This window comes from Myotis yumanensis, unplaced genomic scaffold (genome assembly GCF_028538775.1).
Source record: "Myotis yumanensis isolate MYYU_CA2020_CCGP unplaced genomic scaffold, mMyoYum1.0.hap1 SCAF_8, whole genome shotgun sequence".
Lineage (NCBI taxonomy): Eukaryota > Metazoa > Chordata > Mammalia > Chiroptera > Vespertilionidae > Myotis > Myotis yumanensis.
Genome location: NW_027223759.1, coordinates 55366463 through 55385316, shown reverse-complemented (window position 1 = coordinate 55385316; position 18854 = coordinate 55366463). Strand labels below are relative to the sequence as shown.

At 48.1% G+C, this 18854-nt stretch overlaps 1 protein-coding gene across 8 annotated transcripts in view; it reads left to right on the top strand.

Moving 5' to 3' along the window:
• The window catches only part of TANC1 (tetratricopeptide repeat, ankyrin repeat and coiled-coil containing 1), a 239471-nt gene that overhangs the window by 195789 nt on the left and 24828 nt on the right, over positions 1-18854 (top strand). For all 8 annotated transcript variants that reach the window (XM_070422938.1, XM_070422940.1, XM_070422937.1 and 5 more), the window contains 5 exons: positions 1997-2105; positions 3403-3525; positions 11404-11640; positions 13689-13874; positions 16360-16438. In XM_070422938.1, the coding sequence (XP_070279039.1) occupies positions 1997-2105; positions 3403-3525; positions 11404-11640; positions 13689-13874; positions 16360-16438 (734 nt within the window). The remainder of the gene's footprint in view (positions 1-1996; positions 2106-3402; positions 3526-11403; positions 11641-13688; positions 13875-16359; positions 16439-18854) is intronic.

Below are 18854 nucleotides of genomic sequence, written 5' to 3'. Positions count from 1 at the left end.
ATTTTAATTCTCCAAGCCTGAGTCTCCTCATCTGTAAAAAGTAAGAGCACCATCACCTCCTTGTGTAACGGTGGCTGTTACAGAGAGAAGTACTTTTTTTTTTTAATCCTCACCCAAGGATATTTTTCCATTGAGTTTTAGAGAGAGTGGAAGAGAGAGTGAAAGACAGAAAGAAATATCAAAGTGAGAGAAACACATCAATTGGTTGCCTCCTACACGCGCCTCAACCAGGGCCCTGGCCGGGGAAGAGCCTGCAACTGAGGGCAAGTTTACATGCCCTTGTCCTGAATTGAACCTGAGACCCTACAGTCCACAGACTGACCCTCTATCCATTGAGCCAAACCGGCTAGGGCCAGAGGGAAGTACTTAAGAGCATCTGCTTCTCCCCTTTATACTCCCCATCTTCCTCTCTGCCTCCCCCTGCCCTTTCCTTTCTGTTTTTGATTATCCCTTAGGTTTGAATCCAGGAACAGAATTATCAAGTTAAAGAGTAAAGTTACTCAAAACCTCATTCACATCACCTAGGCTTAAACACAACTCACATTTTACAATATTTGCTCCATCTGTTATTTTTTGTTGAAATAAATTATAAACTTCATGATATTTTACCTGAAATAGTCGACTATAAACTTCAAAAAAAAAAAGAAAAAGATTTTCATACTTAGCCACACACCTAAAATATTAACACTAATTCACCAGTATCAACACATTTAGCTATGCTCAGATTTCCCCACTTTCTTCATATTTTTCAGTATGTATGAGTCAGGATCCAGATGAGGACCTTAAAACGCATTTCATTGTGTCTCTTTTAATCTACAGATTTCCACTTTTAATTTTTTTCTTTGCATTTTATTTTTTTAAAACGATCAACTGGGTAGTTTGTCCTGTTTCCCATAATGTGGACTTTGCTGATTGTGTTCTCAAGAGTAGTGTTTAATGTGTTTTTTTCACCATTATTTTCTATAAATTGGTAGTTAAATCTGGAAGCTTGATCAGATTTTATTTTACTTAATTTTTTTTTGCAAAGATGCTTAATAGGTAGTAGTAAGTAAAGTAAGTACTTCCATAAGGAGCCATTTAACATCTTATGTCTCTCAGAGCCATTCGTGATCATTTCCTGGGTCCTTCGATTCTTTGGGGTTGCACAGGACTTTTAATCGAGGGCAGTCTCCCATCTACTTTCCCCACGTCATTGACTTGAGGAGTGAACGTGTAGCATTTCAGTAGATGGAACAAGGCACTTGCTTGCGGGGGGCGGGGGGGGGCGGGGGGCAAGGCATCACATCAGAAACGCAAGCTGTGTTCTGCCAGAACAAATCGCGTTTGACTGGAGCTCTTGTCACGGAACTGAGGAGTGGGAAGGGTTGACACAAAAGACGTGTCTGGGGATTGCGGCCTTTCGCAGCCAACTCTGAAGAACCTGTGAAGATTATCAACGTGGACAGGAGTGTGGTGGGCGGAGCAGGGGGACCCCTGTGGCAGCCAGAAATGGGTAGAAGTTGGCTTTAGGATGCAGTGGGGTGGAGACAGGCCTTGTTGACATGAGATAGATGGGCATGGCTTGGTCTTGTGGGCAGAGTCGAGGAAGAGAAGGTGCCATATCAAGGTATGAAGCCTCAGAAACCAGGAGTGGCCTTGCTCCCAGAAAGGGTAAGAAAGGCAGAAGGTGTGAGACTGTACCTGCGGGTGGTGACTGTACCTGTGATGTAAACAAGACCCTTAGTTTAATGGAGTTTACATTTGGTGACAGACATAAGTAAGGTGATGACAGAGTGAGGGGTGAGGGACAGGGAGTGGGTGGTTCCAGAGAGAAAGCCCTGCCCTGGGGAATCCAGAGGAAGCCCCTAAAACGACTTGATGAGCACAGCGTCCCACCGTTCTGTGTGGAGGTGCGGAGGTGGCAGGGTTTCGGGGTTTGTGCATCGATGTTCTCACCGGAGGGCCCAGGGTGCGGTGGGACGGGGTGTGTGTTACAAGTCTGTGTTTCTGGCCCTAGGAACGGGCACGCTCTCCTGGCGTTCATGTTCTCTCGACAAGAGGGCAAGCTGAACCGGCAGCAGACCATGGAGCTCGGCCACCACATCCTGAAGGCACACATTTTCAAGGTGAGACACACACCACCGTGACGACGGCTCTCATTGTTGTGGTCCTTGTGCTGTTCAGTTTTTGGTTTTAGAGAATTTCATCAGCTTTATCAGCCCTCTCAGCCCTCCATGAGCCCCATTCCAAACACAGCCCCTTCCTTCTCCCTAAAAGTAACCACTGTTCTGAGTTATAGTCGCTCACGTGTGTATCTAAATGCTAGGGTCACATTTTTACTGCCGCCCCCGCTCCCCCTCCTTGGTTTAAGCCCCTTTTAAGTTTCTTTCCACCTGAAGTTGCCATTTTATTCATTCCCTTTGGTTTCTTGGTTCTTTAGTTGTCAAAGAACATGACCTCTAGTTTGTTTGTTTGTTTCTGTAGTCGGACAATTTATTTTGCTGAATTTAGAATCAAGTTCAGCTGGACCTCTGGTTTTGCACCACCTGGATTTTCTGATAGTTTTTATTTCTCATGATCTAGTTCATGATCCTCTGGATTTCTTATTTGGTAGTAGTACCTAGAGCAGCGGTTCTCAACCTGTGGGTCGCGACCCCTTTGGAGGTCGAACGACCCTTTCACAGGGGTCACCTAAGACCACCGGAAAACACATATATAATTACATATTGTTTTTGTGATTAATCACTATGCTTTAATTTGTAACAATGAAAATACATCCTGCATATCAGATATTTACATGACGATTCATAACAATAGCAAAATTACAGTTATGAAGTAGCAACGAAAATAATTTTATGGTTGGGGGTCACCACAACATGAGGAACTGTATTAAAGGGTCGCGGCATTAGGAAGGTTGAGAACCACTGACCTAGAGGCTTAATCAGATTCAGGTTTGATTTTTTCCCAGGGTATCATGATTACTTCCTAGTTATACTTGGGAGTTCAAACTCCATGTAACTCTGTGGGGCTCCTGCGTTGGGAGGCACAGTGTCTGTGTTGCCTCTTGGTGGGATGCCATCAGCTGCAGGTCTCTGCTTGGACCATGCACTCGGTGTGGGTTCCAGAATGGTGATGCTTTCTCATTGATTCTTCCTTTAACTGACTGGAGAACTTCTACGCAGAGAAGACACTTTCTCCTCATCTGCCATCTCTCTCCCCAGGCCTACAGGCCGAGCGGCAGAGGCAGGCTAGGTGCTTGCCCCTTGGTTTTCAGGAGAGAAGGCTCAGAGGTCCGGGCATTCTTTCCACAGCTCTCAGCGTGTCCGCTTGCACCCGCGCCCTGGGGGTCCCACCTGCTTCAGCCCAGCGCTGCAGGGGCAGGGGAAGGAGACGCTGAGGCCGCTTTTCTCCGATTCCTTCCAGGGCCTGAGTAAGAAGACGGGGATCTCCTCGAGCCATCTCCAAGCCCTGTGGATCGGGTACAGCACGGAGGGGCTGTCTGCCGCCCTCGCCTCGCTCAGGAACCTCTACACGCCCAATGTGAAGGTGAGCCCTGTACCCTGTGCCCGTGCCCAGGCCTATGCCTGCTGCCCCTTCCCCAACAGTCCTGCCCTCCCCCTCCCTGGGCTGTGGCCAGAGGCCATGGAGGAGCTTCTGATGATGCTCTTCTCCCCGGGGCAGGAAGCCGTGGGGGGCGGGGGGCGCTGTGGGCCTGTGGTGAAGGTTTCAGAGGGATGTGATAAGGAAGCAATTCACACAGAAAACCGAAGGTCAGAGGGAGAGTCCAGGAAAGAGTGATTGTTAAAATGCCCTGAGTTTCTAATCTGGACTATCTCTTTATGGCTCATAGGAAATTGCATGTCGGTGAGAGACACAAAGTGGTAGGGACACAGAGGAAACTGCTGCCTAGGTTTCGTGTACGCGCGTGTTTACGACCATGGAAAGTGGTTCAGGGTCGGCCCGCTGCTGAACCAGTGGCTTTCTCAATCTTGGTCTGTGGCTGTCATGTCACCATCTTCTTTTTAGAGTAGATCTCACCCCTCATTGTAACGAAGTCTAAGAATCTAAAGCACACAGAGGCCAAGTACCTGGTTAAATCAACAGAGAAGGGGTAGCCGCCCCCAAGTGTGGGAATGACTGCTTCACATGATGGCGGCTTGCAATCGTCTTTTCCAGTGTAAAGAGAAATGAGATCATAAATATTTTCACCTTTTGGATTGCTCACCCACCTGACACATCTGCTGGACTCCAGGCCTTTCGGCCACAAGCCCTGGCATGCCCGGCTGCCTGCACAGGCTCTGAGGCAGTTCCCAGGGAGCCGGGCCCTCCCTGTGAGCCACCTCCATGAAAACAGTCATACCTGCCCCCCTTTTAGCAGGAGGGTGACTGATGTGGTCATGCAGCAAAGGACAGACGGAGCCCTGTATGCTCCAGGCATGCCTTCCACGTCTCGCTTTGGGTTCATCAGACTCACCTGGGAAGGACGCCACATGCCCCAGAGATGACACTCCCGGGAGACTTCTGCACCTCTTTCTCCCCCTCTGCCCCCCAGCACCTTGCACCTTGGATGTGTGACTGGGGACTTGGGCTTGCAGAGGGCTTCCCATGCCCCATGGGGCTTAGCTCTGCCCCTCTTCTCCTTTCCCTGCCTTCCTGGTGGATTCTTTTCCTTCTCCTCCCCTACAGAGGGGAGGGGTGGCAATGCTGACGGAGAAGCCTAGGGTCAGAGGAACCTAGCAGTGCTCTGCCCCGGGAGCCCTGCTGCCCAGTAGAGGGCCCTGGGTGGGTTAGAGAAAGGCCACCGCCTCCTGGTGGATGCACACAGGGCCTTTGCAGAGATAAAGTGCTGCCTCCTGCAGGTGGACTTGCCCCCCTCTTAGGGTTCAAGACTTGATGGGCAGGGGGCTCATTGGGTTTCATGCTGACTTGCTCCTCAGCCAGGTGCCTGGGAGCAGAGCACCCCTGGAGGACTGCTCACAAGACCCTGGGCTCTGCTTGCCCCTTTGCATGTTTGCACCTCTGTCCAGACCTGAGGTTTGAGTGCCTGTGTCTCAGCTGAACCCCCACACAAGCTTAAGGGGGATGGACAGGGAAGCTGTTTTTGTAGTTAAGGGAATTAGCTTCAGGCTGCTTCTACCGATGAAAGGAAGCTCTTCCTGTCTAAATGGAGTTACTGTCACAGAAAGGTGGCGAACACAGCTGAGTTTAGACCTCACTTAATAAAATATTTGTATTAAGAATTTTTGTTCTACTTAGATTTTATAGAAATTGGGTTGCATTTACTATAATAATAATGTTTCATCTTTTGTCTCAGCTAAAAGTATACCTTTTGGCTTGTCCATAATTAAGAAAATTCTATAACAATGACCAGGAAGAAAGAAATAAAGAATAACAATGGCAATATCTGTTTTTACTATTTTAATGAATTGCGGGCACAGACATTATTCTTCCAATACAGAGAAAATTAAATGGGAAACATCATACTCTGTTGAATATGAGCTTTTAAGACAGAAAATTGAAGCTACAGCATAACAATATAATGACCTTGACCCTCCTGGGATTATAAACTTTCCTGTCTAACATACTTGCACTTTTACGAGTCTTTCATCTTCACTTTGTTTTAGAGAACTCCTATGTCACCTTGCATCTACACTGTCCCTGAAATTCTACAACTTGCTTATAGAATTTTGAGGCTTTCCATTATCCTTCTGTTTCCTTTTATCTTTCAAGAAAAAAAATAAAAGGGTTTTCACAGAATCTTGAACAAATTACAGTAATTTAAAATTATGCATGCAATTAAGGAACTTTTTTTAGAGAGTATTAAATGTTGTCATACAGGCACGGATGTCATTTTGAGCAATAATTGCAGTTTGCCACTTTGGTAAATTGAAGTGACTTTGCTCCGGAATGATTGCTTGGTAGATGAATTTTAATTTTAATGGCATGCCAGTGACTTCTAACAATGGAGGCTCCTGTTACCAGGCCAGCGTCGTGCCAGCCCAGCCCTGGCGGCCCCCTGGGGTCCTTGCCACCCGGCCTCCAGGCTCCCATCCAGCTGGCCGTCTGGCTCACACTGTCCCATCGGACTGGCTGCCAGGCCACGGGCTTCCCAAGGCTATGGACGTGGGAGAATTTGCGTTGCGATTCTTCCCTCAGCTGAAGGCAGGGACGAGAGGAGACAGAGTGAGGCATGGACTTGGCCTTACTGCCCTTGGCCGAGAGGGTCCAGGAGTATTCTGCACGACAGTTAGGCAGCACAGCACGCCGTGTAAACCTGCTGTCGTGGCTGTGACCCTCCATAACTATTGAGGAAACTGATCCTTGCACCTGCCGACCATGCTGGCCAGCGCCTCATGATCACATCTCTTTGCCTACCTCCAGCCCCTTTTCTGCTTTCTTGCATTCATTAAACCCAGAAGTTTATAGATAATATTGCCATTTCTAAGTGTTATCCAAGGAGACCGTCTGTGATGGTGGTGGTTGGAAAATTTCCGCGTTGGGAGGAAAATGTAGAGGACAAACCACTTAAACCCTGTCCTTGAATGCAGAGTGACCTTAGCTGGAGCTGCTGCTTACGCCACCGGACTGCTCTATGGCAGTAGTTAGCTTTGTGCCCAGGAATAATCTGTGCTTTGTCCCTTCTGAGCCTCAGTTCTCTAACCTATAAATTGGAGGTAACAAAAGAGCCTTTCTCATAAGGATGGGAAACTTCATTGGGGTGTTAAAGCTCTTGGAAAATACTGGGCATTTATTACATGGGCAAGTGAATTATTCTCATTTGTGCTTTGTCTCCTTCCTGGAGACCGAGACTCGGCTGTAGGCACCTGAGAACTTCTGGATGTGTCTGGCTGGTGGTGAGAGGAGCTGCCCACCGTGAGTTTTTGTTGGGTCCAGGTGACTCCTGTCTGCTCTCAAATAAGCGTGAGGTCTCCTGCACTCGCTCGGGGCTGGTGCACAGCTCTGGGAGAAGAGACCTCGGGTGGCCAGGTGCCTGGGGCAGAGCGCCCTCCTGTGCCTTCCAGCGTCAGGGACCTGGGTTCCGGTCCCTTCTGAAGATTCTGTGAAAAGTGATTGCAGTGATAGCAGTTGAACTTATTTAGCACTTGCAGGATGCCGAGGCGTGTGCTAAGTGCTTTATGTGTGTCACGTTCATTTTTAATCTTCACAGCAACCCAGTGAGGTGAAGCTGTTCTTATCTCCACTTCTCCGATGAGGATGAGAGCAGTTAGTAGCTGCCCCAAATCACACAGCTGGAAGGTACCTGGCTAAGAGCAAGCCCATGCCCCACAGGTGCATTGATCATCGCATGTGTTTGCAGCCCTGGCTGCCAACCAGAATCACTGGGGAGCTCGGTGCCCGAACCAAGGAAGAGTCTCCACGGGGGCTCAGGCATTGGAAACTTTCAGGCTCCCAGATGGTTTCACTGTACAGCAGGTGAAGAACCATGGGTTAGCCCTGGCCGGGGTTTCTCAGTGATTAGAGGGTTCGCCCTCGCACCAAAGGGTCTCGGGTTCGACTCCCTGTCTAGGGCATGTGCCTGGGTTGCAGGTTCAATCCCTGGCCCAGTGGGGTGTGTGCTGGAGGCAACCAATCGATGTGCTTCTCTCACATTGATTTTCTTTCTCCCGTCCCCTCCCCATCCCGCCCCCCCCCCCCCAAAAAAAATCAATGGACAAATATCCTCGGATGAAGATTAAAAAAAAAAAAGAGCCATGGGTTAGGGAAAGGCAGATGAAGTGTGAATTGTTAATGAACATTGGTACCACCCAGGTAATGTCTTATAAGGTGTCAGCAAGACAGTACTGAGTACACCTTCTGACATTGACAGAGAGTACCTGTTGGGTAGAATGGGGTGATCTACTGGCTGTTTTCTCAGGAGGCACCTGGAGAACAGAGAAGTTGAGAAATTTTTTGAAAATCACACAGCAAGTTAGTTAAGGAGCTGATTGTGAACGTAGACTGTTGAATCCATCATCTTTATCTCTTAGGCTTATGGATCTCAAGAGGGGCTGGGATTGGTGGAGAGCAGAGAGGGTAACTGGCTGTCAGGGAATTTACCAACTGTTATTGCCATTCCCGGGGTGACCAGAGTGTGGTGGTCTCTCAGTGATATGATGTTTTGAAAAAGCTGCCAGCGTTCTTTTGTATTCCTCTTGGTACAAGTCGATTTCCTCAGCTTTATAAGATCCCCAAGCATTTTCACCAGCATTATCCTGTTCTTTCCGTACTAAATGGTAGTTGCTGAAGGGGAAATCGTTTTCTAAAAAAAACCTTCCTTTTGTTTAGCACTTACCATTTTAAATACTTTGGAATCCTAGTTGAGTCTGGCGCTGCTTTTAAGAGCAAACCCATGTGGATTTGTGGAGCAGGCCTGGCAGAGGTGCAGCCTTGTGTTAAATGTCAGTGTTAGCTCAGGGACACCTTTTCTGGTCTCTCTCCGACAGTTCTCTGCCTCTCCACCCACAGTGCTGGCTGGAGTGGGAGGCCGGAGGCTGAGCTGGCGCTGACCTGGGTGGGGCTAAAAGATGTCCCCTCTGATGGGTGTAAGCTGTGGGGTGGGTGCTGTGGGTCATGGGGGTCTCCTCAGCACTTGTGTGCAGTCTGTCCTTCCTTCACTGTAACTGATGTCCTCGGGGTGGGGAGGATCTGATGGGGTCCTCCTGTCCTCGAGGGCCTTTATTTGCCACTCTCCTCTGTGAACTTTGGAATCTTACAGCCAGCACCTAGTGCAGGGGGCTGAGCCGGAAAGTGGGGTGTGAGGAGGGGATGCACAGTGCCTGGGTTGATGCATGCATGGGGGTGTGGTTCTTGTGGACAAGTGTGTGCACGTGGGCAGAGTGGTGGGAGTGTGTTTTGTAGGGGAGGGGGCGGGGAACTTTTCTCTGGTGTCCTGGCATCAGAGCAGAGACCTTTAAGAAGCAATCCTTTGTCTGTTGAATCTATGGGAAGGTCGTTCCTGACAGAGGTAAAGGCCCTAAGGCTGAGGCCTGCTTGCCTTTGGGCGCAGCGTGGCCAAAGTGGGGAAGTAAAGGGGAAAGTGCTGGGAGAGGAGAGGGAGCTGGAGGGCTGGGTCACCTGGGGGTCGCGCCCCAGGACAACCAGGACTCTTCAGAGCCTACACTTTGGGTTCTAACCTGTCCGTATGCTGCGCACGATTCCAAGTCGTGGTCTCACCACCTAGTAATATTAATTTCTATCAGTTTGTAAAAATTCTGTCAGCTACTCACATGGACACATATCATTGAGAGAACTTGAATTTTATATGACTTACCATCTTTCTGCATCTTTTAATGATCCCTTGAGACTCTAGTCAAATGAACGACACGGTGTCTGTGGTTTTCACACCGCGTGGGCAGCCTGGAGGCCTGCCAGAGCCTGTCAGGGGAGTGATTGATGCTGGCCCGGGCCACTGAAGGGAACTGTTTGAAGAAATGCAGTGGGCATTTTAATAGGTGTTAAAGGGCTGTCGTATTTTTCAGTGATCTGGAGATATGCAGAAGACATTAGTAGAGCTACAATGTGCATATGGTATTCTGTGATTTTATTTTTAAATCTCTAGATAAACTTCCCCTTGGATCATATCTGGATCCAGGTAACTTCAGTGGGTGGTGGGTGGGGTAATTAGAAAAAGACCATTTTTTTAGGAGCCCTGTGCTGCTCACAATCCCAGGGGCACACACAATTTCATGTGTCTGCTTTTTCTGCACTTCCTGGTGAAGGGAAGTCAGTGTTTGCCTTTACTTTTGGCCTTGTTATCTCGCTGTTAATTATGTAAGCCCGTGATGATCATTTCATTGCCAGGAAACGGAGTTTTGTTTTCATTAGATTAAGCAGTGGTTTTTCAAAGTGAGGACCCCAGAGGAGCAGCATCAGTAGAAGCTGGGAACTTGTGGAAAGGGCACCTTCTCGGGCCTGACCCCAGCACCCCAGGTCCAGAAGGTGGGGCCTGAGACTGTGCTTTTAAATTTTTTTAATTTTAGTTTAAAAAAATAACACACAAGCCCGGCTGGTGTGGCTCAGGGGTTGAGTGTCGACCTATGAACCTGTTATGGTTCTATTCCTGGTCAGGGCATATGCCTGGGTTGCAGGCTCAATCCCTGGTCGGGGGGTGGGGTGGGGGGGGGGGGGGGGGGGGGAGGTGGAGGGGAGCGTGCAGGAGGCAGCCGATTAATGATTCTCTCTTATCATTGATGTTTCTATCTCTTTCCCTCTCCCTTCCTCTCTGAAATCAATAAAAATATACTTTAAAAAAACCCCATATACAATAATATAAAATTTACTATCTTAACTATATATTTAAAAAAATTTTTATTTAAGTAGATTAGTGATATTGGTATATATTAGTGATATTGGGTTCAGGTGTACAGTGATTTGGCATTTTATACCTTACAGTGTGATCACCCCACTAATTCTTGTAATCACCTATCACCATGCAAACTTACCACAATATTATTGGCTAGATTCCCCTTCACCTTATTCATCCCCCCCCCCCCCCCCCAATCATTCCTATGGTCTCTATTTTATCTTAATTATTTTTAAGTGTAGACTTCAGCAAAGTATATTCACATTATTGCACAATAGCTCTCCAGAAGTTCTTCATCACGTAAAACTAAATCACTGTACTCATTAAACAGCTCTCATTACACCTTCCCCCCAGCCCTGGGCAACCACCATTCTGCTTTCTGTCTCTATGATATGACTACTATAGGTACCTCATATAAGTGGAATCACATAGTATTTATCTTTCTCTGACTGGCTTATTTCACTTAGCGTAAGGTCCATAAGGTTCATCCATGTTGTAGCATGTGTCAGAATTTCCTTCCTTTTACTTTTTTTAAATTTCTTTTTATTCATTGATATGAGAGAGACAGAGAGACATTGATTTGTTGTTCACTTATTTATGCATTCATTGGTTGTTTCTTATATGTGTCCTGACCGGGGATCAAACCCTCTACCTTGGCCTATCAAGATGACTGACACTCAGCCAGGGTGAGAATTGCTTTTTAAAGGCTGAATAATACTCCATTGTACACACAGGCATATACCACATTTTGTTTATTCATTCAACCATCGAGGGACATTCGGTTTGCTTCCATCTCTTGGCTGTTGTGACTAATGCTACAGTGAACATGGTAGTGTAGGTACCTCTCTGAGACCCTGATTTCATTGCCTTTGGATATATTCCCAGAAGTGGGACAGCTGGATCGGGGGGACCTGCACAGTGTTTCCCGTGGCTGCTGCACCATTTGCATTCCCACCACGGAGAGTGTGCACTTGCAGCACGTTCGCAGGTAACACGGCGCACACTCGAGTTTGAGAACCACCTGATCAGCATGAGGCTACTGCCCCTCTCCACGGAAGTTGTTACAAATGTTGTGACATTTACGTGAGAAATTAATCTTGTTGGGGGACGTTATCCAACAGGTGAGCCGGCTCCTGATTTTGGGAGGGGCCAACGTGAACTACAGGACCGAAGTGCTGAATAACGCCCCGATCCTGTGTGTCCAGTCTCACCTTGGCCATGAGGAGGTGGTCACTCTGCTCCTGGAGTTCGGTGCCTGCCTGGACGGCATGTCTGAGAACGGCATGACCGCCCTCTGCTACGCGGCCGCTGCTGGCCACATGAAGCTGGTGTGCCTGCTGGTCAAGAAGGGGGCAAGGGTAAGTAGCAGCCTTCCCCCGGCGGGGGTTGGGGGGCGGGGGAGATGTCTTCATGTCCTCATTAGAATTATCCCTTGGGCCAGCCTTCCATTTGTCTCTACCTGGTTGAATTGCATTGAACAGAAATTGCCAGGTAAACAGAAAGGGTGAGCTTAGCACTGCCATGGGATGCCACCTGAGGGGTGTGCTGAGTGGGTGCTCCAATGCGCAGCCTTGGAGAGCGAGGGGCCGGGTGTTTGGCTCCTAAACTCTTACTCTGCTTACTGTTGCCCCAGGGGAGGCAGGCTACCGGGGGTTCCTGGCACCAGTGGCCGGGTAGGGCCATCCTTTCAAAAGCCTGCAAGTGCGGACCTAGATAGAACTTACCAGAATTTAACAACACCAATTGCGTGAAAAGATTCACATGTTTCATTTTTTTCTCTCTCTCCTTGTCCCATTTCATTTCATGCCTTTTTTTAAAACAATAATTGAGTTCTGTGGGCCTTAGAAGCCATGTGCCTGAGCATGTGGATCCAGGAGCCAGACAGCCCAGAATCCTTATTTCTCCAGCTGCCAGCTGGGACGTTGGGCAAGTAGTTGAGGCTGCGTGCCTCAGGCTTCCCACCTGTAAGATGGGCATGGCAACAGTGTCTGCCACAGGGCTGTTGTGTGAGCATTAAATAAGTCAATATATTAACATTATTATCAGATAAGTTACTCTAGGACTACCAATGTTAATAAATTGAATGAGAACAGTGCCGAGCTCACAGTAAACTCTATTTAGGTTTACTGTAAGCATTTCATTGGGGGCCAGGGGGTGTGTGCTTTTGAATAACAATTGAAAGAAATCGGTGATGTCTTTATACTAATTAGGATACCGAAGGCTTAACAAGAAGACATTAGGCTTCTAGTAACTGTGGGAGCCCTTTTGGTTTTTCTCTCAAAAACACATTTGGGATGGATGAACTTTAATTTAGCTCAAGGAAGAAGAGAAATGTTGCTGTTACACCTTCCCAGTGGACGCATTAGTGCACATCAGCACACCTCCATTCCCACATCCAGACTGGGACTTAGCTTTATTCGGAGGCCAGCACGCCCCCTTCCACCCCAGCTGAAAGATCTGTAGGAGGGCAAGGGTCAGGGTCTTGCAGAGCTTCTGGGTGTGGGTGCAGGGCATTCCCAGAATTTGGAAGCAAGGAGAGGCTGTATTCCTGAGTGTAGACAGGGAATGACGCGGGCCTTTAGGAGGTATGCAGGACTCAGACGCTCGGTGACGAGCTGGCCTTCCCGGCTCTGTAGCCACGCTTGACATGCTGACAGGTCCCAGGTCGCCTGCCTGCACACGGCCTCCTTCCCCAATCGACGCCATTCATAGTCCCTTCCTTGTTCAGAGCTGGGTCTTCCAAATCCCTCCCTTTTGCTGGCTCTCCTGGCTTAGTGACTAAAGAACTGCTCTGCGCCCCCAGAATGTAGCCTGTCACAGCCCATTAGAATGTTCCCCTCCAGGAACTGGAGTCGGTGAGCACAGGGCTTTGGCTGAGGTTTCGATCTGTGTCCTAACGCGTGCTCCCCAGAGAACTCAGAGCTCCCAGTTGTTTGCTGGAGGGACACAGGCAGTGAGCAGGGTGTGCTGTGACAGCCAGTCTACAAAGGGAACCCGAGACCTGGCAGAGTGCGTTCATTCCGTCGAAGTAATGCCAACAGGACTCTGTTCTCCAGAAAGACGCACTGGGACATGGACCCAGTACCTGTGTTTGCACACAGACAGCATTTGTGTTGGACCCATGTTCTCAGAGCAAAGGTGATGTTAAACCAATGGTTCTCAACCTGTGGGTCGCGACCCCTTTGGGGGTCGATCGACCCTTTCACAGGGGTCGCCTAAGACCATCGGAAAACACATATATAATTACATATTGTTTTTGTGATTAATCACTATGCTTTAATTATGTTCAATTTGTAACAATGAAATTGGGGGTCACCACAACATGAGGAACTGTATTAAAGGGTCGCGGCATTAGGGAGGTTGAGAACCACTGTGCTTAACGGTGACCTTTGCTCCTGCCTTCCAGTTGGACCATTTGGATAAGAAAGGCCAGTGTGCGCTGGTCCACAGTGCACTGAGGGGCCACAGCGACGTTCTCCGGTACCTGCTGGCGTGCGAGTGGTCGGCAGGTGCACCCCAGCCAGGTGCACTGAAGAAGAGCCACGCCCTGCAGCAGGCATTGACGGCGGCCGCCAGCATGGGCCACAGCTCGGTGAGTGGGGCTGCGGGGTTCCCTCTTGGGAAACTGGAAGCTGTGGTGCACTGGGGTGGGTTCTTGTGCAGGTCACCTTCTTTGGAGTTGCTAGTCTGTGATGCATGGAAGAAAAGAAGGTAAAGGAGGGTTTCAAGAAACAACATTTGGTTTGACAGTGTGTGACCATGATCCAGGGTCTTGGCATCATACCCTTCCTATGAGTGAAAGCCTCAGGCCCACAGTGTCAAGTGCATATGTGTGCTCACGTGACGGGGAGGCCTCTCCCACACGGAGTCCTTCATAATAGTCATAACGTTCATTCTCTGCTCTTCCTTGTCCCTTTTTAAAAATTGATTGTTAAGAGAGGAAGGGAGAGAGAGAGAGAGAGAGAGAGAGAGAGAGAGAGAGAAACATTGATCCCTGCCTGAGATTGAACCCGTAACCTGGGTATGTGCCCTGACAGGGAATCGAACCTGCCACCTTTTGGTGTCCTGGACAGTGCTCCAAACAACTGAGCCACCAGCCAGGGCTTCCTTGTCTACGTCTGTCTTCCTTCCCGCTTCTACTTTCATCCTCTTGCCCTGCTGCCTTACTTTTTATCCCCACTTTGATTCATTCTTTTGTCCTTTTGGTCTTTTAAAAATAATCACATGGAAACCTAATTCTAAAATTGTCCTTGAGTATTTGAAAGATTTTAAAATTAGAAACTCAATGCTCTCATAGCCTGTAAAAACGCTTGCCATTCGCAGTTCCTGTGCTGAACCAAAACTCCACCAGCAGTTCAATAGAGCACTTATTTCTGGTAGACGTTGGCATTCCTCAGTTTCAGGTGTAATTGTCACCTCCTCACCAGTGTGTCTGTGAATTTAATATTTTACTTGCTTTCTTCTATGTATTTCTCTCTCTGTATGATCCTCAAACGATCAGAGTTGCCAGTATTTGGTAAGAGTTGTCCCCATTGTCCCTACAATAACTTAGAATAAATTTGGGTGCAAAGCTGGTGGGCTGGCTAACTTTTCATATTTAAAACACAAGAGCAAACACACACACACATTAAAAATACACATACATAATACTTCAACACAATGTATTGCATTAAGTTGAATGCAGAAGCATATAAGAGGATGCAGCTCTCTTAAGAGAGACATGAGAGATTTACAAAAATATGAAACAATACCAGTCAACTTACATGTTTTAGTTCTGGAAAAAATACTTGTTTTATTTTAAAAAAACCATATTTCATAAAAATATGTTAAATGTTATACATAATGGGTTTATTATAAGCTCAGCGTGTTTTAAAGCTGGCTGAGAAGAATGCTGTGCAAAAGCAACCTCAGCCTCACCAGTAACAACTTCGTAGCAAAGGGCAGGATTCATTCACCACCTCGAAGGGTGTATGAGCTCCCTCATGCTGCTGTAACAAGTGACCACAGACTTGAGTGGCTTAAAACAGCAGACACCCATTCTCTTTCGGACCTGGAAGTCAGAAGGCTAAAGGTAAGGTGTCAGGAAGCCAGTGTTGTTTCTGGAGGCTCTAGAGGGGAATAGTGTTTAGCTTTCTTCTAGTTCCTAGAAGCCAGCTGTATTCCTTAGTTTATGGCCCTTTCCTTTGTCTGCAAAGTGCATCACTTTAACCTATGCTTCTGTCTTCCCATCTCCTCCTTCCTCTGAACTCTTGTTCCTGTCCCTCTTTGAGAGCCGCTGTGATTATGTCAGGTGTATATGAGGTATGCACCTGGGTAATTCAAGGTCATTGTCCCTTTCAAGATTCGTAATCACCTCTGCACATTCCCTCTTGCCATGCGTGGTAACATTCCCAGTTTGGGGGACAAAGATGTGGATATATTTGGGGGCTATTGTTCAGCCTACCACATTGGGTGCAGATTGGGGGACGGGAAAATGGCTCTGCCCTCGCCTGCTGCTGCTGCTGAGCAGAGTGAAGGGTTCGGGGCTCACATCCTTCTGATTCCTCTCGAGCCAGCATCCTGCCTCCACACCTGTGACCCCGCCTGCTTTTTGATGGGGTCGGTGCCCACACAGGAAAGAATAACGCTGTCAGTATAAAAATCATTTGGACAATGCTATTTATTTTATTGTATTGAAAAGATATACACCGCCTTGTTTTCTTTCCTTGTGAAAATGGATTCACCATCTTCGGGCAATTTATGCAGAAGCTGCACTTTGTGTGATATCCTGTGTCCTTTGATGATGAGGCTGGCATATTTGGGTCATGTTGGAATTCATTAAAATTCCGAGTACTTGGTAATCCTGAACAACGTTGCTGAAATTCACTGCGCCTTTTTTTTTTTTTTAATTCTCCTCAAAGTGAACGTTTGGATAGCATATGAATTATGCTTGAAAACGGTTTTCATTATATTTTCTCTCCTTGTGCAGCATGAGATAATCATGGTTAAAAAACAACAGACTCGCTCCTTTGGTACATGGGTACAATAAGCACATATGGCGATGAGAACTCATTAAGTCACCTTGCCACTTCTGACAGGTGGTCGAGTGCTTGCTGGGACTGGAAAAGGAACATGAAATAGACGTCAATGGCACCGACACGCTGTGGGGAGAAACAGGTAATTATGGCTCCATGGCTTACAGTCTGGGCCAGCCCGGATGCCAGATGTCTTAGCCCCCGTTTGGGCCTAATTGTCTTAAGGATGACTTGGGCTGCATATCGCTCTGTTGTTATTTTATCCTGAGGTATTTGAAGCTTAGCAGATGAGTCGTAAAACTTTCTTAAAATTCAAATCATTTTGAATTAGACCAGCCGTGCCTGTGAATCTGATGACTGTCAGCTAGAAATGCTACATCTGACGAATGTCAGCCGGGAAGACCTGAATAAGGTGTTCCCTTATCCTAAGCAGCCTGGTCTCCTGTGAGCAGGGCAGGGCTGCTGTCCCGGGTTCAGATGAATCCAAGGTGTTCAGTGAGTAAGGCTGCAGCTGCCTGTGGAGTGAGAGCGGCCTGGGGCCTCGGGGGCTGCTTAAAGCACTGAGGCCAGGCTGCCAAGCCCATTTCCGTCACTGTCGGGGGAGGGGTGTGTGTTTAACTGCAGCACGGGAAGGGAGCCCATGAAGATCTGAGTTGGTTACCTGTCAGGTTAATATGGATAATGCTGCTTTGAGATTTTCCATTGCACTGAATTGGTATCAGAATCATAGGACTCTAAGTTATGAGTTCTTGTTGAGTGGATGTAACCAAGGGTGTTTACTGTGTGTGTCCAGGCTGTGTGCTGTGTGTAGACACAGTGTACATGGCTTCCATTTCTCCTGTGCAGATTTATTTCCAAATGCTCCTGAATTATTTCCTAACCAGCCAAACTGTAGTGTGTCGAGTTTATCAGCGAACTCATACTTAAGAAAAGCCTCAGGTGTTTGGAAGGTGAGGGTGGGGTGCAGGCCTGCACTTAAAAGTCTCTGGTGCCCTCCCTCGGGGCTGCCACCGTGTGTGTGTGTGTGTGTGTGTGTGTGTGTGTGGCGTTAGTGCCAGTCTGTCCTGGTGTCTACGGAGGAGGTGCCCTGGCCCCTGTTCCAGGAAGAGCGCAGAACCCTGAACAGAGTTGGATTATGCTTGGGGCTAAATGTGAGTAGATTTAAATATTGCCCTTAATTCTTTATGGAGTCTTTCCTCACCCCATTTAGATAGTACGGGCTGCTCTGTAAGCTCATGAAAGAAAAGCTTCCGTCCACTTCCCTATAGTGTTGTGGGCGGCAAAGTAGGACTTTGCATGGTGCTGAGTCAGAGGGTCCCATTCCTGCCTTTCCAGTGCCTGGTGTCGCAGGTTTGGGCAAGTTCCTCTGCCTCCTTGTCAAATGAGGTAAATAGTACCTACTTTCCAGGATCGTGGTGAAGATAAGGAATCTCATCCAAATGAACCCAATGATAAGAACCCCGGGAACACTGCCTCAACATCCCGATTCGTTATGTCTAGGGCAGTGGTCGGCAAACTGCGGCTCGGCAAACCGTGGCTCGAGAGCCACATGTGGCTCTTTGGCCCCTTGAGTGTGGCTCTTCCACAAAATACCGACTTCTGCTCATGAACCATGAAGTTTCAATCGCACTGTACGTGCACGCCTGCACATGGTATTTTGTGGAAGAGCCACACTCAGTTTTCTTAGCAGGCATCCCAGGTCGTGCCAGGTGATTGTGGCTTCGGGACAGAGAGAGAACCACTGGGGAGGCTATGTGCAGTGACACAGAGTGAGAGGTGCCCGTGGTGGCGATGGGGGCCAGGTCTAGTAGTAGTTAACACGCACACTGAGCCCAAAGGGGAATCCCCAGCCTTTAATACTGAAGATTTTTCTTTCTGGAAGAAAAATCCAGAGAAGGGCTGCATGTGAGGGCCTTGTGTGAACAGTCTGTTGTGTCTCTTGCTGACCCGTCTTGAATTTTAGAATCCCCGACCCCCTTGAGAATCTGCTAGGCTGATGGCTAAAGAGACAAGTAAGAGAAACCACTATTGCCATCAACCTTACTGAAAAGATGAATCACAGCTCAGCCCCAGCCTTCGGAAGCTCGCCCTTCAGACCACTCTGCAGCCTAGGAAGTACTCATGCCCTTCCTCAGCAGGTGCAGGGTGAACGTCATCAGCCCAGAGTTTGAAGGATTTTTTTTAAAAAATATATTTTATTGATTTTTTACAGAGAGGAAGGGAGAGAGATAGAGAGCCAGAAACATTGATGAGAGAGAAACATCGATCAGCCGCCTCGTGCACATCCCCAACTGGGGATATGCCCGCAACCAAGGCACACGCCCCTGACCGGAATCGAACCCGGGACCCCTCAGTCCTCAGGCCGACGCTCCATCCACTGAGCCAAACCGGTTTCGGCTTGAAGGATTTTTTTTAAGTTAATCACTGTTTTTGGGTGTAAAGGTCCCCAGTGGGCTCTCTGTGGACTGTGTCAATAAAGTCAGTCTTGCCCTAACTGGTTTGGCTCAGTGGATAGAGCATCAGCCTTCAGACTGAGGGGTCCTGGGTTCCATTCCAGT